General features: G+C 25.8%; 1 protein-coding gene and 1 long non-coding RNA gene across 2 annotated transcripts in view; one reads left to right on the top strand and one right to left on the bottom strand.

The window, feature by feature from the left end:
* On the top strand, positions 1 to 26049 carry LOC129963794 (leukemia inhibitory factor receptor-like). The gene is made up of 11 exons (XM_056078355.1): positions 1 to 221; positions 1993 to 2274; positions 7899 to 8189; positions 9691 to 9820; positions 13362 to 13528; positions 14380 to 14540; positions 18970 to 19126; positions 22336 to 22404; positions 23314 to 23555; positions 24889 to 25034; positions 25218 to 26049. The coding sequence occupies exons 2-8, from the start codon at positions 2169 to 2171 to the stop codon at positions 22356 to 22358; spliced, it is 1035 nt and encodes a 344-aa protein (XP_055934330.1). The 5' UTR covers positions 1 to 221; positions 1993 to 2168; the 3' UTR covers positions 22359 to 22404; positions 23314 to 23555; positions 24889 to 25034; positions 25218 to 26049.
* LOC129963795 (uncharacterized) overlaps positions 24596 to 27045 on the bottom strand; it is a 51160-nt gene continuing 48710 nt past the window's right edge. The window contains exon 3 of the long non-coding RNA XR_008784018.1: positions 24596 to 24659. This is a non-coding gene — a long non-coding RNA (uncharacterized LOC129963795). The remainder of the gene's footprint in view (positions 24660 to 27045) is intronic.

Raw genomic sequence — 27045 nt, 5'->3', positions numbered from 1 at the left:
TTTGTTTCTGTTTTCTTTTGTTTTGGACTCCATTTTTTAGTATTTCCTCTGTTTTATACGTAAAATAATGTTTCAGTGACCGCTGAAAAGCTCTAGATCATAAGTATTCATATTTACATTGGACACGATTTAAAAACGGAGGCCTGGATTTTAAAACGCCATCGCATATTAAAGTTCGTAAACTAAAATTGGATGGCAGTGATTATCATCTCGGATAAGAAGTAAGAATTGCTTTAAAATACTTTGTCAATTATTCTTTGCGAGAAATTAGTTGATTAAAAATAAATAAAAACTAGTAAGAATTGGCCCGTTATATATATATATATATATATATATATATATATATATATATATATATATATATATATATATATATATATATATATATATATATATATATATATATATATATATATATATATATATATATTTCAAAACAATATTGTATTGTGTTTAAAAGTTCGAGTCCGCAGTTTTTACATTCATCCACTATAAAAAAATTATGAATAAAGTCATGAATGTGAACTAAGTAAGCTTTTGGAATTTATGTGTTATGTACTATAATTTATGTTTTAAGTATTAAAATATTTGTATCAGTGAATTAACATTGGTGAAAATGCCATGTATAAATATTTCTGTATTCAAAAAAGGATTTATATATAAACATCCTACATAGCTAACATATTCCCCAAAATTGTACAATATTGTGTGATATAATATTATACAATATTCAACAACGTTATATAATATTGCGAATGTTGTTTAATATTATACAGTTTTGTACAATATATGTGAACTCCTGGCTATAAAAAAAGTCCACTGCACTTCTATGCTACTTGGATACTATGGGAATTCTTTTAATTCTCGTTCAAATAGTACCGGTTCATATTTATACAGAACTATATTGATTACAGTTCTCAGAATATAAAACTTTAAATAGCACAAGATGTTCGACAATATTTGTACAATATCTTCACGGTACTCTGAATCATACGAAATATAGAATAATAATGCAAAAATATCGTACAATATCTTTAAACTAAAGGCAATAATTTCTTTTTTGTAATATCCGGTAATGTGTGAAAAGAGTTACAAAGATTTGCATACGAAATGTGGAAAATGTATTTTTAATTATAGCGATACAAGTATGTTAATCTTAAGAATATTTTATTTTGATCCATTTATAAAGGAATTAGTATAACAAATATTGTCCTTTGTTAAAAAAAAGGAGTAACTCAAAAATTATATATCAGATTAATTAAAAGCATTTGAAAGCATTAGTTTTTATTTTTTTTCAACATTTGTACATTTACTGAATATTCGTCTATTTATACTTTTTCGTTTTCTATTATCAATTTCTTCCATAATAAGAAGAGGGTTAACGATAGCTTCATGTAAGTTTAAACATCAACTGAATGCTCCAAGGCGTGAGTTATTGATATACTTCTGCTGTAATAATAGTTGAATTTATATTATTGTCTAATATTGAATAAATTTCCGATGAATAAAATAGGAAACATTTTTTTAATTTTTTTTAGGTAATATCAGTGAGAATTGTAAATGAATTTGAACATGAACAAGGACTATAAGCATCAGAATATTACTTCAGACAAATATTTAAATCAGACTTAACAATCAAATTTTTAAATCCGTCTGATTAAAAAACTTGGTAAAAAAGATTTTGGGTTACCTTCAATTCGTTTTATTAAAAATATAGAATGCAGCTTAATTTTAAACAATATCTTTTTAAAGAGGAAAGAAAAAGAATGTTATCTTTTATTCCAATGATTAATAACTTTCTACTGAAAATTTTGAAACTAAATCTATTAAACAACTTTAAATCGAAAATAATTTTGTATTGGTCCTCTGATAGAAAATTTTTATTGCTCATACTTAGTGGGAAAGTCCTCGAATATTTAATTTATATGACATATATTTGTTTGGTCCCTTGTTCTGTTAAAAAAATGAAATCTTGTCACTTTTCCTTTTCAGAAATGAATTCGAAGCATATTGAACGACTTCATGAAAAAATGATGGAGCATCCTAATATTTCTGATTTTGGAACATCTCATTAGCTTGTTAAATAGGAGATACGTAACAGGTTTTGTATTATACAGTTGAAATCTATAACATAAGCTCTTCTTCTCTGTATAAAATTGCACGTTGGAATGAATTGTCTGCGAAGTCTCGATGTAATATGGGCGATTCTCTTCTTTTTTGCTTTTGTACAAACTTCGAGATCTTGCTGGGGTCCTGGATCTTTGCAGTATGGATGTAAGAATGATTATATATATAAAATTTTCACACACTTTAAGTCGATTTGTTCCATCTTATAAAAATGTGATAAATGTACAATCAATGCTTACGTAATTTCTATTTCTAGATTATTAATTTTTTTTTATTTAGTGGCACCTTTTTAATAATTATACAATATTTTGATGTTTTCATTACATAATTATCAGTAAGTAATTGATTTTAAGTAAATTTGAATCCATGAAAGTGGTGCTATCTTTTAAGGAATCAGAGAAAATATTATTTATAAATGTTACAAAAAATTTATAATGATGTATTATAAAATATAGGGTACCCATAAAGTCTTTTCCTGATTATATAAAAAAAATAATTGTTTATATAATTTATTCCAATTATGAAGATTATTTCTACTATGAAATAATCTTCATAATTTTTTAGCTTAGCAGATAGCGCAAATAAGGCTCAAATAGTGATTTTACTTTCGATTGTTATCAAAATTCTTTCTACGAAGGGAAAGGTTCAATGTGTTCTTTGCTTCTATGTATTCAAAACAGACGTTACTGTTCACTGACAATTGTGGAGTTACATAAAAGGCAGAATATTTGCAATACGAATTGCAGATATTGATACACTCAAGGTTAGGAAGGGAAAGGTTCAATGTGTTCTTTGCTTCTATGAATTCAAAACAGACGTTACTGTTCACTGACAATTGTGGAGTTACATAAAAGGCAGAATATTTGCAATACGAATTGCAGATATTGATACACTCAAGGTTTGGAAGGGAAAGGTTCAATGTGTTCTTTGCTTCTATGAATTCAAAACAGATGTTTCTGTTCACTGACAATTGTGGAGTTACATAAAAGGCAGAATATTTGCAATACGAATTGCAGATATTGATACACTCAAGGTTAGGATTACAGATGTCGTGTCTAGTGCGATAGTTATAGTACGTACTGATGTTGAAATGATGTACATAGTTGGTGACAACTGGAATACCTAATTGGCATTCTTTGATCAACAAAAGTAACCAATGAAGTGGTTTTATTAAAAACTTTTTAAATGTCTTTACATCATATCGAAACAACCATTAACCAAATTATAAAAGGTTTTTTTTCTCTCAATTTCTTGTAATTAAAGAAAGTCTTTGGAATCACTCTGCTTATTAAAGGCTCAAAAGTAAAAATAATAATAATAAATAAATAGTAAAAAGAAAAAAAAAATATAATATAAATAAAACACTAGATTATTAGTGTACTAAACGAAAAAAGAAACTTTTTAAAAATAAAAAATAAAAACATTAAAGCAAAATTATAAGAATGTGGTGCGTTGAAAATAATACTATAAAGAAATTTAACCATTATACAATAAATAATCGTACGAAAGAAAATTTAATTTCATTGAAAATCAAAATGAATTATAAATGTGGTTAAATTTCCAATTTTCTTACAGTATTTTAGAGGTGACGGATGCTCTTATGAATTTATTTTGACATTTATGTTTTTAATTTTTAAAAATTACATTTTCTTCTACATTGCATTCATAAAACAGACTTTTTGAAACTTTTTTATTTTTATTATTATCAAAATTAAAATGATCATATTCTTCTTCAATACATCGTTCTCAAAAGTCCTTTGTTTTACTTTGACTTCACTAATTTCTATAAATAAAAAATCTTTATGTAGTAGCAGTTATACATATATATATATATATATTCAAAACGAAAGTGAAAATTGGGAATTTCCTTTGCAAGATCCTTAAAAGAAAAGGAAAATCCAGAAGGATTATTGCAAAGGTAATTTTAGCTTATTGTAATAAAATTATCAAAGATAATTCGATCTATTTAATAATGAGAAGGAAAAGAGTGTTTACTTTAATCCCGGCCCAATAGGTAAATTCAAAACTATTAGAGATAAACATAAGGTTCAATAAAAAAAGTCTTTAAATTACATAAAAGTATGTATTTAAAATTGTTCTAATCAATAAATTTATTGCTAAAAAAAGATAATGAAATATAAATTTTCAAACAGTCTAATATACACTTTATATTTTAATAATGAAATATAATGTTTTTATAGTTCTCCTCTCCTTATATTCACATTTAGTAAAAAATTCTTTATCTACTAATGTATTAAATAAAAAAGTGAGATTATTCTGAAACTTTTAATTTTATTTTTAAATCAATCAACTACTACTCTTGAGTAAGATTCGCCCTTTAACTAGCGTATCTTCATCGAGGTGGCCATTGAAAGATCTAAAGTAGTTTAAAATATTGATAAAGTGTCATAATTCAAAGAGTTTTAATCATAGAAGAATAGAATTGTTTTGATTAAAATATTTGCGTGTTCAAGAATATTTTATTAGATATGATTATATAAAATTTATACTTAGTTACTTTTTCAACATTGCGAATTTACTGACCCAAATAGAATAACTTCTTTTCTTCGTTAAGGGCATATTTTTCCAAATGGAAATACCCACCTATCTATAACGGTTTAGAAATCAGTAATTGGCATGCAATTAAATTGGTTACCTTGGTGATAAAAATTCAAAGAAGAAATATTTGTTAGATTATTGAAGAAGAATTATTGCAATGATATTAATGTAGCTATCATTAGGTATTCAATGATATTGTTACGAATCTATAATGTTGCTTCCCAGCACATTTAGTTCCATCGTAGGAAAGATGGATTTACGGTCAGCTCTGTTGCATGCTGATCGGATGCCGGATCAGTGATCTTCTGGCTTAGCGACTTTGACGACAAAATGGATGATACTAGAATCGTCAAAAATTTTGGTGATAGGATCAATAGGAGATGAATTTTCATGATTCTTCGACAATCTTCTATGCCCTTCTCCGGAAACTATAAAAGCCCGGCAGACCAAGACGGAGTCTGTCGTGTAACGAGCGTGTGTTGAGTCGTATAGATAATCAAAGAATTGCACGCGATGAGTGGAGCTCAAGTAATTAGTGGACTGAGAACTGAGCCATATGCCTAGGCTTGGAGACAATATTGAAGCAGCATCTAGTAGTGTGTCGAGTAGCCAGTTGTACAGTAGTGAATCGGCAATTGGGTACAGCTAAAGTGAGGAGACAGTAGAGGATAGCAGGCTTTTGGATAGACCTTAGTAAATAGCTACGTGTATTCTCTCTTCCTTCTTAGTTTTGTCTGGCACTATAAAACGAATTAGTTTTGTGTGATTGAGTAAAAGATATTGTGATCTAATGATTAGGTTTCGATTTTAGAATCGACATATCATAGTGCTCTAAATTTTCTGTCGAAGGTCAGACATTCTCTCATTGATTAATGTGGAAGTCGGGGTGAGTCTGTAGTGAGGATACAATCAAGATATATTTTGCCATGAAATGACGGAACAAAATCCCGATATCCTGTAAAAAAGTGTGGCTTATCATCTTTGGAGCCCGACGTTAATTTAATATAACCATCCCTCCTCATTAGTAGCACACATATATTCAATGTTTTTAATCCATACTCACGATAATGAATGATATTGTTGAACTATGAATAGTATAATATCGTATTGTATAATATTATGCAAAGTGCTGTACACCTGGGTTCAACACTAAATTAAAACTTTAGAAGCTCTTTGTGTAATATAGTTTATTGCTTGTTGCTTGGTGGAGTTCCACTCCACCATTGGCCTGGAGTGGAAGAAATTTATCTGGTGAAAATTAGTAAATTATAATTTAAAAGTGATAAACTTTTCATGATTAATAAAAATGATTATTTTCTTAATTTACCTCATTTTTAAAGGTATTCTTTTATATTGTAACTTTCTCAGGTCTTTTAAACCTCAATGGTTGTAATTAATTTTCTTTATTTAGGGTCATGATTGTAAATATGTGTTGAAGTTCTATTATTAGCTCACACTCTCCCTATATATATTTATATATCTTGTTCAAATTTTCAATCGTTAATAAAGTACTTTTTATTCATCCACTCACGTTCAGATACATTTTTTAAAACTTGTAGTGGATGACAATTGATATTAATACAGTTTTTTTCAAATATTAATTAATTAATTAAATTTGTCCAGTAATTTCTATTTGGTCGCCAAACTCGTCAAATCTGTTGCCATGTCACCAAGTATTCGACAAGCTCTATTTTGCTACTTAATATTGTAATTCTGTCATTTTTATATACATATTTACATTAATTGTAATTATTTAATGAAAAGTAACTGAAATAAATTTTTTTTTGACCTAAGTAGGAATTGACTTAAATTTTTTAATATATATTACTTGTTTTAATTCAAGTAGCGAAAGCAGCTAAAGTATTCAAGTAGCGAAAGCAGCATTTTGCCTTAATTTGGAATCTTTTCTTGGATGAAACTGTGCAGAATAATTCCATACAAACAGAAAAAAAAAAAAAAAAGAAAAAAATGCCTAGCTTCACTTTTGTTATAAACTTTTCAACATTTCCAACTATCTAAAACAGATTTGTTTTGTTTCTATAGCAACAGAGCTAATGATATTGTATCTTGTGAATGAATCTTTTTAAATTGTAAGATTTGAGCTAACCAAGACATGTTATTGTTTCAAATAAAAGTCAACATCTTCATTTTCATAAGGCTTTCAAATCAAAATTACTATTTGTTTCCAAATCGAATTACGTAGTGCATATTCAAGCGAGGTAGTTCGATTTCTATCGAAGATCGATGACAAAATATAGATTAAGGTGTTGAATTGTCCACTTATTTAGCTCTTTTTCGATAATATACTTAGCACTTGTATAGTTTATTATCTTTTGGAGAGGTCGCGAATCCAGGATAAAAAATGTGAAAGCACGCCATGTTGACGATTTTGAAAATCGCGCCAAGCATAATCTGAATTTGCACTTTAACTGAAGTGTATCCTAGGTGCATTTTATATGTTTCAATATTTTTTATTGCTGCAATATTTATGTAGTAAATGCATTTTATTATTCTCTATATGTATAAAATTCTTATAAATATTGTTAAGATATTTTCTAAATCGTGAATTATTTCCAAATGAATTTTTCACTTATGTAACACCAGTGGCGGTACAAACTTTATTCTCATCAGCAATCTTTTGATATCATTATGATGCATTGTGTTCGGAATCCTGAGAAATATTGTAGAAATAGCATTTTATATCTTGTGTTGAAAGGCCACTTGTATAAAAGTTTAATTAATTTGTAATATTTTCAGAATTTAAAAATTTTCCAAAAAAGAATGAATTGTTTGATATGTAAAGTGAATACACACTCAATCATTTTCTACTTGTAGGTCATACTCTTTTTCTAACTCAAAAATTCATGTTTTTTTACAACTCAAATATTTACATTTTGAGTATATTGTATTCTATTGCATCCGTAACTAAAAAACTTTATATTTAGTACTTGTATATTTTTGGTTTTTAGCAGTTTAATATTTTGTTTTGAGATCTTATGTTTATTTTATCTTAAAAACTCTTATATTCTTGCTCTAACACTCATGCATTCTTGCTATAAAGTATTCATGTTTCTTTGCTTTTAAATATTCATTAAAAAAATGTTCCTTTAATATACCATTTAATAAATTGCATGAGAGAAATATCCAATTCATTTGATCTATATATTGCCAAAAATTGTATTTTTAATTACTTATTAAAAATCTTTTTCTAGACACAACTTCAGATTATGATCTCAATGTTGGCTCTGATTTGATTGTTGACTGCATTCTCGAATCTGGAATTCTTCCAAACATCAATGTTTCTGTAAATTCATCATACTTGATATTCCAAAGAGATAGTAATCACCAGATATTTTCCAGTTATACTCATCAAATAGATAAGCTTACATCACAGTTGAGAATACCCAATGCTAATGTGAGTGATTCTGGATTGTATCATTGTCAAATTGTTTTTCCTGACAACAGCAAACATCTTGTATGCAGCACAAAGGTTTTTGTTGGATGTAAGTTTAATTTTTCATATGGATAAAAATTATGAATTAAGGTTTCAACTTGATGAGGGGAGATGTATTCCTGTATTGATATCAGATTTTAAACTTTGATGTTTTTAATTTCAAAATACTATTATTTAAAATGCATTCATTATGTCACTTAAAAACATTTTTTTCTCTTCAAACTACTTATAATGTATTATTGTATTTGTATTGTATAAAAACTTGTAATGTATTATTGTATTTTGTATGTTTAATATATGAAAGATAATATATTATTCAAAATTCAGGTAATATTTCGCTACATATAAATTTGTAAATATTTAGAAAATATTTTACATGCATTAAGTTAAAAAGTATTGCACAAAATTTTTGAGAATATATGGCTTAATTTTACTATTAATTTTATAAAACAATGTTAAAGGATGGTTTTACATCTTTTTAAATTTTAAATATAACATAACATTTAAAAAATAACTAGCATATTCTGCTGTAGAAAAATTATGTGTTTACTTATTTTTTTACTTTATTTTCAAATACAAAATGTCCAGAAATGTATACTAATTCTGAATAATTGGTACATAAATAATTTATAGAAACTTTTCTTATAAATGAGCAAAAAGAAAATGCAAGGGGAAAAAAAAGACGTGCTAGTTAATTTATTATAAAACTCTATAAAAATTGAAAAAAATAAATGTTGCTTTAAACATTTATTAATAATGCAATAAATGGAGCTATTGTTGCATATCTAAAAGCTCATCAGTCAAGTGTCAAGTAATCTAGTGTCAACCAGGATCTACTAATTATGCAATTTTTTAATTGTTACATCTTGCTCATGGATTGCTGTTTGCCTTAGTTAAAAGCTACCAATATACACACGTGTGTATGGGTATATATAGGTGTATCTTGATATCTCTTAATCGAAATTAAATCCTAATGAATTTCTTAATTTTTATCTCAAATTAGTTCACAGTAATTTATTCTACTTCTTTTTATTTCTGATCCAATTTTCACTTTTTCTTATTTAGTTATTTCTAACATGGGGTCTAAGAAATGGCTACTTCTCTTGCTCTAAGTGAAGGGATAAAAATACTTATTGTCACTGTATAATTGACAAACATACCCAAGATTCTCTTTTCTAAATCAACATGTCAAAGAAATCCTTAAATCCCAAGTACAGGCACTTAGAGAAAAATTTTTCACACTTTTCTCTTATGTCTGATTGTAGACAGATGCATTTCATCACTCTTCCCATGGACAGATCATATAGATAAAATAATTGAAAATTTCAAATTTTTCTTCTTTTCAACCACTCAACTGAAAAACTTTCTATCTAAATCTTATACACACCCATATTAATTTAATTTAAAATCTTTGATATATATATGTATCAAAGCTTGTCACCTGAAATTAATTTGTATAAAAGTATATCTTTATTGTCTAGCCCTATATTTCTAACCAAATTATTTTGAGTGTGCAATCAATATTTTTGAATGAATTAATAATTTTCCAGATCCCCCCAAAAACGTGAGTAACTTCAAGTGCATCAGCAGAAATTTTGACAATTTGACTTGTACATGGGAGATTGAATCGAGCTATATAAAAACTACTTATACATTGACAGTTAATCTACTTTCTGATGAGTGAGTTTGTGCTAATTATTTGTTTTTCTAGTAATTATGACAATTGAAAGACTAATAATTTATGAAAATTAATTATACATTGTCAGTTATAGATGATTAGATTTTATAGTTCTAATTTTCTTTTACATTAATGATAAAAAAAATTGGTATTTAAACTGTGAACTTAACAAGTATTGATAAGTTTCTAAATGTAAGCTTAACATTATTTTTTTTATATAAAAGCTATATCAGAAAATGGACTTCTCTTGTGTAAAAATTAGTTTGAAAGAAAATCAATTTTTTTATTGAAATAATTATATCTTTTTGTTATATTTTATTTAACAATTATTACAATTTTGTATTTTTGTGTGTCTAGTTTTAAATATTACTTAAGTTATTTTGGTATTCAATATTTCATAGATCTTCCATATTGCATATAGTTCGAATTATTTAACTCTTTGCACTCTGAAATTACTTAACCTTGGAATGATTTAAAATTAATCATAAAAATGTAATGTTTTTTGACCTGAAAAGTAAAATTTTATTTTGATTTTCTTTTTCTGAGATGCATATTAAAGAACTTCTTATAACTGTAATTTTTTATTTTGTTTTTCTGAGAAAAGGAATTTGTTTTCTTTAGTGTAATTTATTTTTCTATTTTTTTTATGAATTTTCATACTACAATTGTTAATATACTTTCTATTCTAAAACTAATTATATTAATTATCGTAATGTTTCATTTGTGTGATGAATATATACTGAGATGGCTTTTTATTATCTGCCAGTTTTATGGAGATAGATTTCTGTAAATCTTTTGCAAATTTTTTTGTGTGTTTTTATTTTTGTGATTAATATTCAAAATTGTATGCTGTTAGTATGCAAAATAGTTCAAAGAGAGTGATAAATAAGGCATCAATGGAATAAGAAACTATCAATCTGAAAGGAATCATTATGAACAATAAAATATAAATATATCCTAAGCCAAACTAATATTAGATACATTGTATTTAGAGAGTGTTAATGCTGCTACAACTAAAACAGATATGAACTTAACCAAAATAGAAGTAAATGTTAATTTTAAATGTAAAAAAAGGGAACCAAAAAAAAAAAGACGAATCCAGCCTGAAGACTTTTTCAAGGGTCACCTTCTGGTAAGGGTTCAAACCAGGGATTTTTTTTCTGTGAGGGGTCTGGCCTTCGTCCAAAATATTGACCCCTCGTGACCTGAAAATCCCAAGAAATTGAGGTTTGATAATAGTTAGTATCACAAAATCAAAGACAATAAATTGTACAATAACAAACAAAATATTATTTCAAAATTTTTTTAAAAATTGAAGCAAGACCACTGCAAAATTGAATAAAATAAAACTACAAAAAGACTATTTAATCATAAAACCAAAAGACATCATTAAAATATGAAAGCAAAGCACATACCAGTTGAAAGTAAAACCCAAAAAACTTTGAGAAGAAAATAAACCTTTCAGTGCAGACACTCAGAATTAAACTAAATTTAATTTTCCCATTTTTAAAACTACATTCACCTATCACGCTTGGTCAAAGTGCCTCGTCATTATAAGAAATAATTGAATGATCTCAGAACCATCTATTGATTTAAAAATCAAAGTGAATAAACTAGAAAGCTTATCTTGAAAGCTTAGCTGTGAAAAAGAAATAGTAAACAGATAAAAAGAAAATAGATAAACCCTCTCTTATTAAAACTTCTATATTGCTAAAGCTTTTGGAAAAATCATTTGTAGTTAAGTTTTAATGAGATTTTTTGTTGCTTCAATATAAGAGATTTTGTTATTACATTTTTTTTAAATCCTATTAAATTGTGTGAAAATCAAATTTTTGAAAACTTTAGAGTTTAAATTAGAATGGTAATTACTAAGTTTAATTACTTTAAAGTTAAATTTATCCCTTTTATCATAAATACCTACTAAAGTTTTCCCATTAGAAATGTTTATTTTTAAATCTAGATAGGTAGCTTTATGTTGATTTTCGTTAGTTTTAGTTTAAACTAAGTCTTTTGCGTAACTATCAATAACAACATTAGCATTATCTAAGTTTTTCAAAAGTAAGTCATTAATAAATCTCCAACTGTTTATTAAATTGTGTTGAATTATTTTTTTCTCATAATATTGTAGGAAAATATTGGCTAAAGCACTTGAGAAACCTGTTACCACTGGAATTCCCTGTACTTGTTTATAAAAATTAATTCCATTAAAAGCATAGTTTTCAGAAATATTAAATTTACATAATTCAGGCCAGTTACTTTTTGTAATAATATCTCTATTTAAATATTCACCATATATATATATATATATATATATATATATATATATATATATATATATATATATATATATATATATATAAAATACAGACATCTATTAATTTTTCATGAGATAGATTAGTGTACAAATTTTCAAAATCATAAAAAAGAAGTTATATTAACTATTGAAAAAAAAGCAAAAGAGATACAGTACACTCCCGATTATCCGCGGAATTGGGTGGCGCGGCCGCCGTGGATAACAAAAATTCGCGGATAATTCGAAAAAAGCTAAAAACGGGTATAGCAAAAGAGAAAACAGTCATTCCAACTTTGAAAAATCGTTTTATGTACAATAAAACGTAAAATAAACAGCAGGAAATGTTTAACTCACGCTTAATATTTTAGTATATCACTCAAAACTAACCTAAAATGCATTTTGTTAATGAAAACAGAAAAGGGCTTTGTACTTACGAGAGGCGTCAAGGATACACAGAAAAATTAATACATATGTACTGTTTTAATACTGTAATGTATTATGTAATTACAAAAGCATAACTGTAAAACTATACCTTTTTGAAGAAATCAGTCATTTGCGTTTGCTTTTTGGTTTGGAAGCATTTTCTCTTTGCTTGGAAGCAAAAAAAAAGAACTTAGTGCGGCAGGCGCGGATAATCCGCTCCGCGGATAATCAGAAGTCTACTGTATCTTTAAAATATTTGCTGACCAGAATATATCCAATAGTTCTGTATTTAATCAATTTGCAGAGAAAAAAATGTAAGCTGAATATTTTCTATTTAAATATGAATGCCCTGCCAATTATTAATGTATATAGTGTTAAAACTAATTTTCTAAAATTGAAAAACTAAAAATTGAAAAACACGAATAATTTTACAGCAGCCAAAACTAATATGAAATTCACTAAATACAACAAAAGCCATTAAACTGATTTATGTTATCAAATTCTCAGAACTAGATTGCTTTCCTTGAAATATTTGAATATTTTTTTAGTAACTGACAGACTAATGAGAAAATGTTATTTATCCACAACATGTCAGCTTGATGAGAATTTTTTCCTCTAGCTTTTGAAAAATAAACTAATATTTTACTGTATTTAATTTTTTTTTTAGTATAATGATTAAATTCTGGATAATATATTTGTGTGCTTACATTTCTTATATGTCTCATCATGTATTATTACTCCTTATTTATTAATAATTGTATATTCATAAGTAATTTTGGAAATATCACGGAAGTCTGATTTTTTATGCATTCTTTGTTTATTTTTAGTATTAGTATGCACTGTCCTGAACCCAACAATGATACATTCTGTCAGTGGACAGAGGATACGAATCCACCTTATTTTACTATGATAAGAAATCTTACATTTGTTATTAATGGGAATAACAGTTTGGGTACTATAGAGAATATATTCAAATTTGACCATTTTGCAATAGGTTTTTCCATATTTTTGTATTATATTAATTGTCAATTCTCTGTTGTGTGTGTGTGTTTTATAATTTATTCTAGATTGTCAAGTTGTTATTGAGTTACCACTTTTAAAGAATATTTCTTTTTAATTTCTTCCTGCTAAGTAAAATCTGTATTTGATTTTAGTATGTGTTCAAATTAATTTCTGTCAAAAAATATTTAGCTTGATTACATAATAAAACCTTTTTTTGGTGGGGCAGTAGTAAAGATATTTTTTAAAAAGTTTATTCTATGCAAATGTATGTTGAAGAATAATGATGCCTGATAATTTGAACATATGTGAAATATAAATATATCTAGATCTAAATTAAATTTAATCCTAATTAATTTCCTAAATTTTATCTTAATTTAATTGAGTTATCTTAATGTCTCCCGGGATGGAATAAAAGCGAAGTTTTTATATTTTCAAAGTGTGTTCTCTGTCTTTGATCTTGAAACTGCTTTATAATATATATTTTACACTATATATATATAATATTACATTACTCTTTCAGATCTCAGGATTGCTTCGTTAGTTTTAAATTTGTTCTGATATTTTTCTATATTACATTATTCTTAATTGTGTCTTGCTAAATTTTCCCTTTTATGTGGATCACTAAAATTTTAAAGATTATTTAGGAAACATTATTGTTCTTTTATCAAATGGATTTGAAAAGTTTTTAATGCATAAAATTGTTTTTATTTAGGTATATATTGTTAGTTACATCAACCCATTTCTTTTTGCATTTCTAAACTGAATCGTTTCTTAGAAAGTAAATAGAAAATATATATAAAATACTATTATGATTCAAATTCTAATTTAACAATTATTTTCTAGTGATTCCTAATAGTCCTGAAAAATTAACTGCAATAGATGTTGGACAGAAATCGTTTACTGTTGAATGGTCACCACCCAATATTCCTCGTAGTTTTGAAAAGCCTGCTTTATTTTATCAAGTGTGGCTTGAAGAACTTGAACCCAATCCTGGAAATAAAACTGTAAGTTTTCTTTTTTGCAATTTTATATTAATGTACTACATTTAGCAATATTCTCTTGTACTATTTAAGTAAAATAATGTGGTATAAATTGTTTAATGTTGTTTAGTTTATTTAAAAAAATTTTAAGTAAGTTTTTGATTTAAGTTTTATTAAGTAATAAAATCTGTGAGAAAAGGCTTTGAAATTTTGGCTGCTATAATCATCAAATTGTAAGATTTATATTCCATAATTAGAAAATAAAATAAACCATAAAATTAATTAATAAAGGCTTTGTTAAGTTTTATAAGAAAGGATTATGAAACATTTATTCGGATTGATATTGAAACTAATTAATTTCCCAGCTTTTGTAGTTTGGAGCATCAAAAGAAGACTAAGAAAAATTGCGGTGTATCAGACAAGAAGATCACATTCATTTTCATTAATTTTATCTTCTGTTAATCAGCAGAAAAAGATCCATAGTATTCTAAATAATTGATCTTTTGGAAATTAGACTAATGTTTTTGAGTGTGAAAAAAAAACAAAGCCCTGGGAATAATTTCATTAAAAATTAAAGAATCTATCACAAGAATTATAAGCAACAAAAATTCATACTAGGATTTGAAATGATGTAGGTATAATAACCTAAAGGAATTGGATATTTTTACCACACTCACATGTTCATGAATTTATTCCTTTTCTCTTAAATTAATTGAGACAGGTCTGCTGATAATTTTGACCATAGCAGTATCAATTACAAGCTGGGAAAAATCTTTTAGTTAACTAAAATTTTTATTTTCAGATCTCATAGTTTCAGTATAACATAAAAAGGCGTGATTTAGTTCTTTAGAAAATGAACTGGCTTCATCAAAATCGTAATCACTTTTATGTTGATAAAAATATGGAACACGAATTTATGACATTTCAAATACTTAATCTTCAAACTTGTTCAGAAATAATGTATCTTTTTTATATGTGTAAAAATAATTTTTTCTAAATTGGAATTTTACATGTCATGGCCAAATTAACATATTTTTAATTTTAATTCTTCTTTGAATCTTCTTGAATTTGAGTAATTGTTTCTTTTTATTTCATGCATTTTAACTTTATCACAGGATATTAGATATATTATTTGACATTATTCATTGTAAATTTTTATAAATAAATATAATGATAAACATGAAATATTCTGCATATTATTAAAACTAAATACCAAGACTTTTGAATGATATTATATGGGTTAACTAAGGTTTTATTTCAATATTCAGAGTTTCCGTTTAATGTCCAAGGGTAATATATGTAAATTTTTTTCATTAATATTTATATAATATATATTTGATAAATTAAGAAATGAACTTGTATACATTTTATATATTTTTTTTAAATATGATATAAATGGATATCATTTCTGATACATGATAAAACTATCTAACAAAACTATGTATAAACACAAAAATGATAATAGAATCTTTATACTTTGCTGATCTTCTTAGCTGTGCCACCTACACAGTTCCTTTAGTTCATTCTAATAGGAAATATATGGGCTAATTGCAATATTAGTGTTTTGATAGAAGAAATAATTGTAAATAATTTAATGATGCTGGAACATTTGCTCATCAATAGAAGTCTGTGAAAGAATTTTACTAATGTTTATTCTTGATGTGGAAAATTGCTTTAAGTATTGATGATACATTTTGAAATACTGTTAAAAAGTTTAAATAAATTTAAAAACTAAGGATATTATCTTTTATCATATTATCATAAGGATCATTTTGTAATCGAATGATTTCTGATTAAGAAATTTTGTGCGCTATAAAAAAAGAAATGAATTCGTTTTAGACAATGAGCATGTTCCTCAATCAATAATGATGTTAAAAAATAAAATTAAAAAAATATTCAAACAAAATATTTTATTTGAAACTAGTTGCCTCTGATGACCATCAGGTTTGTCAGAGATATTATTTATATGTAATTTCAGTTAGATTGCTTTGAAATCATCTTATGTTTGTGATTCTGTCAAATTGTCAGACATTAAAGTCATATTTTAATTGTTTGAATGTGATTTGTTTATTGCATATGCAAACATTTCTGATGGAGATCAATCTCATGACATTATAGCATAATTAAAAACGTAAATGTTCTGTTTATGTATCTTCAATGGTATTGTAACTGCACTTTCTTATTTCTCTTATAAACTATACAAATATTAAATAGAACCCTTCTTTATCTGTCAACATTGGAAGAAAAATCACAGGATCGAATAATTGATGAAACAATAAATATGATTTAGGTTTCATTCAGAATGAAAATATTGTGAAATATACTTAAAAAAATGTTCAGAAGTTAGTTAAATGTAGATTGAAGAAATTTAAAGCAACTAAATTGACATCATTCAAAAGATAAATTTTGAACTGGTAAATGGTGTACAAATTATTTTTGGCAGGAATCTTTTTTGGTAGTTCTCATGTAAAAACTTCACAATTAATTATTTTTGATTAAAATTTAGCAAAATCTCATGTGACTATGAAATTAGTTTCATGAAAAAAGTATATATATTTAATTTTGAAACAGTATAAAATTTATTTTTTTGCAATAATATTTTTGAAGTTATAGCAGAATTGCCAAGATTTAGCTTATTTATAATTAATTAAAATTTGAAAAAAATTGCTCCGAGTTGCACATTTCTACACTCCAAATTATATTTGGGCCAAATTTGATTGCTCTAAGTCAGATGGTTTGGCTTGTAGAACCAGAGCCAGCCTTCTTTATAAAGGGGCATGAATGTGAAAAATCATTTAAAACTCTAAATTTTTGATAAAGCAAAAAAAAAAAAAAAAAAAATACAATTGCGAACATATATTACTACTGCATGTTTATTTAATGCATGATTTTATTTTTGCTATTCATTACTTCAGAGAAATTAGAATTATTTTGCAATTTCATTTTCGGTGCTTAATGCAGCAAGTGCATTTAAACGTTCTGCACACATGCTTGACCGAAAACAATTCTTTATTAATTTTAATTTGCTGAAAGAGTGCTTGGCACATGCCATAGTAACTGGCAAAGAAAAGAGAAGTTTTAACACAGTTTATATATTTAGAAATCATTCATTATATTTATTATTTATTAGGTAATCTTGTATGTCTTGTTTCTTAATTATATCCCTTTTATTCAAAACAAATCCCATAGCAAACCAATTTCTTGGATTAGGTTTAAAGCTTTATAACAGCGATGAAAATGTAAAGTTTTTGGAACATTTTTCTAATTCCTGTTTTTCTAAAGTTTTTTTTTAATCAGTTATTTAGTTGAAATACTTTTTATTCTATTTTCTATCTGTACAATAGCAGTATCAATTACAGTGCTAAATATAACGTTTTGGTGCGTGGCTTAACACACATTGCCAAATTTACTTTAAATTAAAGTATTAAAACATTTTTACTTAATGAAAACTGCCAGCCATGTAGATAACAAAAATAAATTTTAATTACAAATTAAATTAACAAATACAGAACATGATACATTGGCCGTAATTCCATCGACCAGCACGAGGCAGAAGTTCGGAGCAAGCCGGCGAAGCTAGGAAGTGAGTCACGCGTATTCGTTGGAGAGCAAAGTTCATCTCCATAGGTATGATTGATGTTTATCGCCATCTGGTGAAACAAACAGTCATTTATCGCCTGTTTGGCCGCTGCAACGTCTTCTACCAGGTTTTCTCTAACTTTATCTTCAGCTATTTCGGAATATAATTTTTCGTTTTCAGGAAAATGTTCTGAAACATTCAAATTATGTGCTCTCTCTTTTGTTCCCTGTAAAGCTGTGTCAAATTTTGGATTCTAGTTTAATTTTATTGACCAAATTAAATTAAACCAATCAAGAACAATTGTTTTTGTTTGAAATAGTTTAATCTATTTTGGCTTCTCAATGAGTGTCCTATGATGTTTTAAGGGGAATATTTAATATTTTTGTAAATTTTCTCATATTTTTGTAGATGCAGAAAATAAGCAATATAAACATTGCAATATCAAAATTAATTACAGTATATTCTGCTAGAAGTGCCATCACAAATTAATAAATTAAAAGAAGGTGATAGGCAAGGCACAAAAATTATATGAAAATTTAGAGCAATTATTCTAGATTGTACACCTTTATATTTTCCTTTTATATTCCAACCATTATAGTATACCTGTTCTCTGCAATTCTTTCTTCTACAATATCCAAATCAAGCTCACTCAATCATTTCAATGGAATTTTTGCCAGTCTTACTCCAGTTACACCAGTTACTTCAATAAACCTTATAAACGATTCATTTATAGTTAAATTTTTCTCTTCAACTTTGGAGGAGGGAATCCTTTTCATATTATTAGTATTTTATCTTTATTATAATGTTTTATATAATGTTATGTACTGTTTATTGATCAGTACAAAGCATAATTACTGTATAATTTTATTTTAGGTTATTGACGTAGGAGCAGAAAAATTAAATTTCACATTTGAGAATTTGCTTCCTGTCTCTAAATACAATGTGTCTGTGCGATGCAGATCAAATTATACTTTTGATGAAGATATGTGGAGTCCATTTATATCAACTGTAATAAAAACTTATCCATATGGTAAGGAGAAAAATCTATATTGAAAAATATATATATCAATATTAGTTTTAGAAAATAAATGTTAATTTAAATTTATATTTAAAGTAGATCTTTAACATAATCAGAATATCAAATGTTATTTTTATCTTAATAGATTCTTTGCAAAACTAATTTCATATTGCAAATAATTGTGTCTTTTCCTCAATGCCATAAATGTTTTATCAAATGAAGTTTTTACTATATTAGCATTCTTTCCAGAAGTTATGTGTTATTTTATATGAGGTATCTCATATAGACAATCATGACCAATCCAAAATGGATATGCAAGTTTTTCATGAGATATAACAATTTTAAATGTATCACAAATATGAACTAGTCATGGTAATTTTTGATTATATAAAACTATTAAAGGAATTAAAAATTGAACTTCATCTTGAAGTCAGTTATAAGATTTGTAAACATTCAAAATATTGCGTGTGTAAATTATTTTTTATATGTATACAATTTTATTATAATTATGAGTAATAATTCATCTTTCTGAACTTCTATCATATCTGGATACAGTGTGTAAATTAAAAAAGAAAGAATCGGGAAAAGTGATTTTATTGATTGAGACAAATATGTACCCTTTAGGTTTGTTTGTAATTTTATAATATGATACTATGTTGAACTAACTACTAAACTGATTAATTTGTAATTATACAAAAAGTACACAATTGAACAACTAATTCAGGTATAATAAAAACCTCATATAACATTAATTAATAAACTGAGTAAGGTATTCAGAAGTATAAATATTCAACAAGACTCTGTGAATGTAGAAACAATAGATAAAAATGTTGTTACAATTTTTAAAGCTTATTTATTATTATTAAGATATATTTATTTAAAGGCTTATTTATCACTAAGGAAAGAGAAATGAAGAAAATATAAATTGATATTAAAAAAACAATATATAACATCGAAGAATTTGCTAGGCTGTGTTTTGATAAAACTCTTTTCATTATACACAATACATTTATTTAATGTCACAATATTGACAAAATTTTCTATTACAGCATTTAAAATATTTATGATTTAGAAATTCAAGTACTTCTATATGTAAACCTCTACTCTTCATATTCAATTCATCTACTTTGTAACACAACTTTATGATCCTATTACATTATAGCATTTGAGAGTTTATGTTATGAATATTTAATTATTGCAGTATGTAGAACTTGACACTTTACACTCACAACAACTACTCATAAATCAAAATAATATTTTATAATATTATGCAGTTACAAGCATTGGTGAATGAAATATAAAAGTTTCTGATGCAGAATAAATATTAGACCTTATTGTTAACAATTCGCTTAAAAAAAATTCAAATTTAAAAGTAAAATTCTGAAGGAATAAAAGTAATACTTTAAGTCATTACTTTACTTATCTATGACTTTCCTGGAAAACAAGGTAAGACATGGTACAAGTCTTTAGTCTGTGGAGAGGTAGGAATTACATATATATATGAACATTTTCTCATTGGTGTTGGTCGTTATCATATGTTTTGAGATATTGAGTCATTCAAATACCATGAATGGGCTGACGAATCATAGCAGAGAGATGTGAGAGCCAGCTTAAGATATCTCTGGTAAGGTGTCGAACATCAGGACAGTTCTTTGCTGGTAAGTCTGATATTTCAGCTAAAGGTGGTGTGTAGAGCTGCAGCATGCTTTTCAGTCTTGGCAGTGGATTGGTTATCTTGACAGAAAGATGCTGGTCTTTGCTGTGCTGGACTCAGTGGCATATCTGGAAGTTATCAGTCCAGGATTTAACCACCTTTCAGATCTCCACATATTGGTTTGCTCTCACTTGGACGAATCACAGATAAAGATTCTCTTCATCATCTGGCTATGGTATCAAATTGGGTGTTCACTCCATGTTGGATGACTAATCCTTCACTAGTAAAGCAAGAAAGCTGAGAGTTGGTTAGTGACCATTTGATTCTATGTTGCTTTTATCTCTTTATCCCAATAAGTTGTCCCCATATCTAATCATAAAATTTTTCTTACTTTAAATTTTCTATTTTCTATTAGTTTATTAGGGTATTTATTTTTATCTGTACATCATCATTCTAATCAGAATATTTTAATTTTACTCAGCTTTGGTGCAAGATTTGTTGTTCTCATTGCAATTTGCAGTTGCAAAATAGGGTAATCTCACAGAATTAAAAAAACAGTAACCTTTTCCTGAAGAATTATCTTACCTATGAGTATTGGGAAGAAAATATCCATATGTGCATTCCCTGTGTCAGATGTAAACAAAATAATTTTCGCCATTTAAATTGCACAGAATTGTACATTTCTCAGAAATATTTTCATTTGAGAAAAATTCTGAGCATATAACATTGACTTCTTTTAGTAGCTCTTACTTTGGCTCAAAATTAAAGGAAAAAAATATAATTAATGCAGATTTTTAAATTTAAATATTTTAAAATTATAGTTTTATCATATAGCGATATTTATAACTTTGATCATATTTTGCCCCAGTTTGCCGTTACAAGCATTTTTGAAGTGAGACAATTGTTTGAAGTAATTCTCTTTGGCATTCAGACCATCATGAAGATTTAAATAAAGATTATTCAAACATAATTTATGTTAATATAATTGTTAAAAAAAGGAATATAAAAAATCATTTTTGTCAAATTATCTGCTTAGTTTTTGTATTATAAAAGTATTTTTAAATAAAAAGTTTACCAAAGCATAATAATTACCAAAATAAAAATGCTCTACAGTTTATCAAAATAGAAAAATAATTACTTCATTATATAAGTACTAAAGTACATTGTTAAAATAATTGTTTCAGAATTATAATTTAAAAACATCTAAAATTATAGTTTTATCATATACAGATACTTATAACTTTCATCATATTTTGCCCTGGTTTGCTATTATAAGCATTTTCAAAGCAAGAAAATTATTTGAAGTAATTCTTTTTCGTATTCAGACTATCATGAAGATTTAAATAAAGATTATTCAGGCATAATTTGTGTTAAGATAATTGTTGATAATGAATGCATTTTTCACTAGAAGAAAATAATTTGTGTTAATAATAATGATGTGCTTTTTAGAAATTATTTTTTTTGGTTGAGACCTAACTTTATATATACATCATTGCAAAGTAAATATATCTTAGAAAATTTTTATATGACGAATAAAATAATCATACATATTTTGCATGTATTTCAGTGTCTCATTTATTCATGAAATGAACCATGAAGCATTCCATATTCATATTCAGTGACACTTTATTAGAATGTAAGTCACATACTTCCTTTGCACCATTAGTATACTTAAATTTAAAATAAGAATGCATTGAAAATGAATGAATGCTTAGTCATAATTTTGCAAACATATGTTCAATAATAAGTGTTTTTAAAGATATTGAAATGAAATTAATTTTTTTCCTTAGCAACATTTCAATTTTTAACAATTTATTCAATTCTTTTCCACTTATTTCCAGTAAAATTTGCATTGATAATGACTTCTATTATTATATTAAATGTATTAAATATCATCATTTTGGTAAAATAACAGAATATATTACAGGAAATATTTCTTATGTTAGAACAGAACATTTTCGAAACAACACATCATACGGTTTTCACATTCATTCTGCTAATAAAGAAGGTGTATCGAATTATGAAACAATTTTTATTGATAAAAGAAATAGAAGTTATATTTTTAAAAAACTTGCTTTAAATTAATTTTTTTATAAGTGTTTGTTTTATGTATAATCAGATCCATGAATAATTCTAGAAGAAATTGTAATGCAAGATTATTAATGAAAAGAAAATGGAAAATTTTTGTTTTTCTTCATGAAATAAGAATGTAATCATATAAGAATTTATTTATGAATGAAATATAAGAATCTATTTATAGAACCAAATAAATATATTTGACACATTTATAGTTATTTTAATTGTTCTTTTGATTGATTGAAATTCAGTAAGTGACTTTTATAATTTTTTTTCATAAGAAATTTATAAATAAATGGTGACAAAAATATTCTAATTGCTTTTAACTCGCATCTTCTGTAATGAATGAATTGTTTTTTTTTTCTTTTGCAAGTACTGAGAGCCAATCACTGTTCTGATTTTATTGCTTTGTGATGCCTTCAATATTTTATAATTTATTTCACATTTATATTATATTATGATCTTACAGTCCCACATACTTCCAGAGATATTAAGTCTTATTTCTTTTGAATTTGGATTTTATAACCTGACTTGGTCAAAGACTGATTCAAGGATGGCAATTATACTTTATTTTGGTGTGCTGATAGAAAACTGTGTTATTATGATTGACCAATTCAGTGATCTAAATCAGTTTTAATGGAACCAATCTTTGCCTTTGAAGTAGCAGATGCAATGCCATATTTTCAGTTTGCTGTAACAACTTTAAAGCTCGTAAGTAAAGATAAACATGCATCTTTTATGTTTTTATTTTCATGTATTTCAGTGTACAATTTTAAATAGTAAGTGCATTTTTACAGAGGAACATAGAACTAATTTCAATTACATAATGAGTCATATGAAACATGGATTAAAATACACAGAAATCTGTTATTCATAAATATATAATTACTTATCGCAGAGAAAACAAAAGTTTTGAAAGGATGTTTTCTATTTTGATTTATTTTCTCATCTTAAACAATGTTAGTTTTCTCGTAAAAGCTTATTTTCAAATAAAGTTAATTTATTGTCTCACAATATGATGCAAAATAAGAAAATGAATCAGATTAAAAAAAAAAATTATGATTTAAATCTATTAATTTTAACCAATGTTGATAAAAGATTTTTATTATCTGAGGAAATTCTTTTTGGTTTAGCCCTTTCAGATCTATTACATAAATTATTGAAATTCATATGCAAAAATCAAAAACATTACCTTTCCAGAAATGTTCATTATCCAATATTATTTTTGTGCACAGAGAATCGAGAAAATTATTCACTTATTTCATAGCTATATGTCTGAAAAGTTCTTGTTTACTTTGAATTGCAATGCATGGTATAAAAAAGATTAAAACAATGTGCATTTCATGAGTTGCATTTTTAAAAAAATTGGAACATGCACACACACACACATGTAATTTATTGATACTTTTATTCCTATGAGAAATGTAACTTTTTTTTGTAATACTTTTTATCCTATGAATCAAGAAATAGTTCAGTATCGATAATTTTTTTGCATTACATCTATAAAAACAGTGAGCTGTAATTTTTTTTGTTTGTTTAAATTAATTCTTAAAATAACTATTTTACTTTTATAGAATTGAACTTGATATCAGTAATTTTTATAGAATTATTGACTGGATATCAGTAATTTAATATAATTGTTCAAAATGTGTAGACATTGTTAGAATATTAAGCAATAAAGAAATGCTATTCAGAATTTTTAGATACTATTTTATTATCTGATTCTACAAGAAATTGAACAAAATTGGCCAAATTCTTATTTTTTCTTCTTTTACTCATAATGGTTCATCAGTTTTGTGATTAACTTGTGTATATCTGAAATGAAATAGAATAAGAAAAATAAATTGAAAAAAGTTAGGCATAGAACTTAAACCGGTATTTGTAAATATTTTTGATATTTTGTAGAACAAAATTTATATTCTTTTTTACCTTTCATATTTAATATATTGTTCCTTTCATATTTAATAGAATATATTCATTTATTATTATTTTGAGAATATTCTTTACATTATATTAGAAAGAAATGCTATTTTTTGGCTTTTAGATGCTGTAGCAGAACCTAATGTTCAGGGTTACATTCTGAAAAATTTACATCCATCTTCCAACTACAGTGTCAAACTACGAGCTTTTAACAAAAAGAACAAACCCAGTGAAGATATGATGGAATGTTTCAAACTACTCTATCTAGAGGTGATTGTTTAATTTTTTTTTTTATAGGTGCAATATTATCTATTCCTCTTAAATATTGAGGAACTGTTCTTAATGTATGAATTGTTTTCAAAGAAAAGACCTAGGTATATTTTTTTTTAATTTTCAGATTAAAGAAATTTCATTAAAATAATTTTTAAATCGCTAATTAATATTTTTTTTTAGGTTCATCTGATCCACTTCAAAATGTATCTATTCTCTCGAAAACAAATTCAACATTGCTTGTTAAATGGATGCCTGCACTTAAAACTAATATCATAATGAATTCAAACAAATCATGAGAATAATGTGAATTTCTTTACTAATGTTCAAACAAGTCTGAATCAATAATTGCTTTATTGGTATCGATGGTAAAAGTGGATTAAGAATATTCCTCTTTATTTCAATTAAAGATCAAGATTTTTATTTTGCCTAATATTAAGTAAAAGCAATTTTTTGATAATTTAGCCATATAAAGAAAGCAAACTTTAATTTTTTTAGAAAAAAATATAAGTTGAACCATAGAAAAAAAATCATATTAAAGATTTTAGTATCTGCTGCTTCAATCTGTTAAAGGTGGGTCATATCAAATAGATATAGAAAAGTTTTTAAAAACAATATTTTCTTGCTTTTATATAAAATAATTGTTATCTTTTAAGCCTAAAGTTGGTAGTTACTTAATTTCTTTAGTTGCATTTTTTTAAATGCTGATTCCTCAAAAGAACCTGTTATTAAAAATGCTAAAAAAAAGGTATAATGCAAATAATCTTCAATTATTTTTTTCTTTTATATAACATTTATCCTAGTACTAAACTCTTAATATTTATAAATATCCTATGAACAGTTGCTTTTTAATTAATAACCTACTATATAAGCACCTGATTTAGTTTAGTTCTTATTTAAGGAGTTCCAACACACGATTTTTGTAATAAATATTTTACAAATATGCTTCATTTTATAAATAAAGGGAGGTAATTAAGGATAAGGATAATAAGGATACAAATAAAGAAATTATGAGTATTATTACAATAAAAATTATAATTTTACTTACAATTTCTTTATGCCTGCAAAAAAAAAAAAAAAAAATTACCTTTTTAAAATTTTATTATTTAGTCTTTAACAATATATATATATATATATATATATATATATATATATATATATATATATATATATATATATATATATATATAATATATGTTTGCCTTAAAAATTATTCTGAGTACCAGTCCCTAATGCTGAATCAGTTAGCAAAACTCATTTCAAATTGTTCATTTATTATTATGACATTCAGTAGCAACTGGAAATTAAACTATAAATCAATATCACATTAAAGAAAGTTTAGCATCTTTCATTGAATTTAAGGGCTCATATTTATTATTTAAAGGAATTATATTGCTTTCTATTCAAGCTGTGAATGAGAAGAATGGAGTATTTTTTCTATGGCCCTTTCTCTAATCTGTCAAAAGGAAAAGCTTTTTGAAATCACAATTTATATGAAAATATTCCACAGTGCTACTGCTACAATAATATAAAAACACTTTTATGATAAATGACAACTGATCATAACAAATATTAAAATACATTTAGAATAATAATGCAGTTGATAAAAGATGAAGTTAGACCTAAAGTTTGATTTATTAGCTATATAACTTTATGAAAAAAGTTGGATTAGTTAAATATTGATTTGCAATTTTTTTATTACATGATAACAAAAGTTTTAACCCTTTGCACTTGGAAAATTAATTAGATGAACAATTATTCATTAATATGAAGGCATGTTTTATTTCTTAAAATAATAAATATAATAACATTAAGTTGATTTTTTTCCCCTAAAGTATAAATTTTTATTATTTAACTGCCTTACGGATATTTTTTTTTAATACGGACATGTGACACTTAAATTAAAAACATAAGTCAATTAATATTTAGAGCACATTTTCTGAAATTCATCATCAGTTTTATATGTTTTTATTCTTTTTAAAAAAATAGAGATTGTCATATCTTAATAAGC

The sequence above is a fragment of the Argiope bruennichi genome, chromosome 3 (genome assembly GCF_947563725.1).
Source record: "Argiope bruennichi chromosome 3, qqArgBrue1.1, whole genome shotgun sequence".
Taxonomy (NCBI): Eukaryota; Metazoa; Arthropoda; class Arachnida; order Araneae; family Araneidae; genus Argiope; species Argiope bruennichi.
The sequence above is the reverse complement of the archived record's forward strand: the minus strand, read 5'-3'. Positions and strand labels throughout refer to the sequence as shown.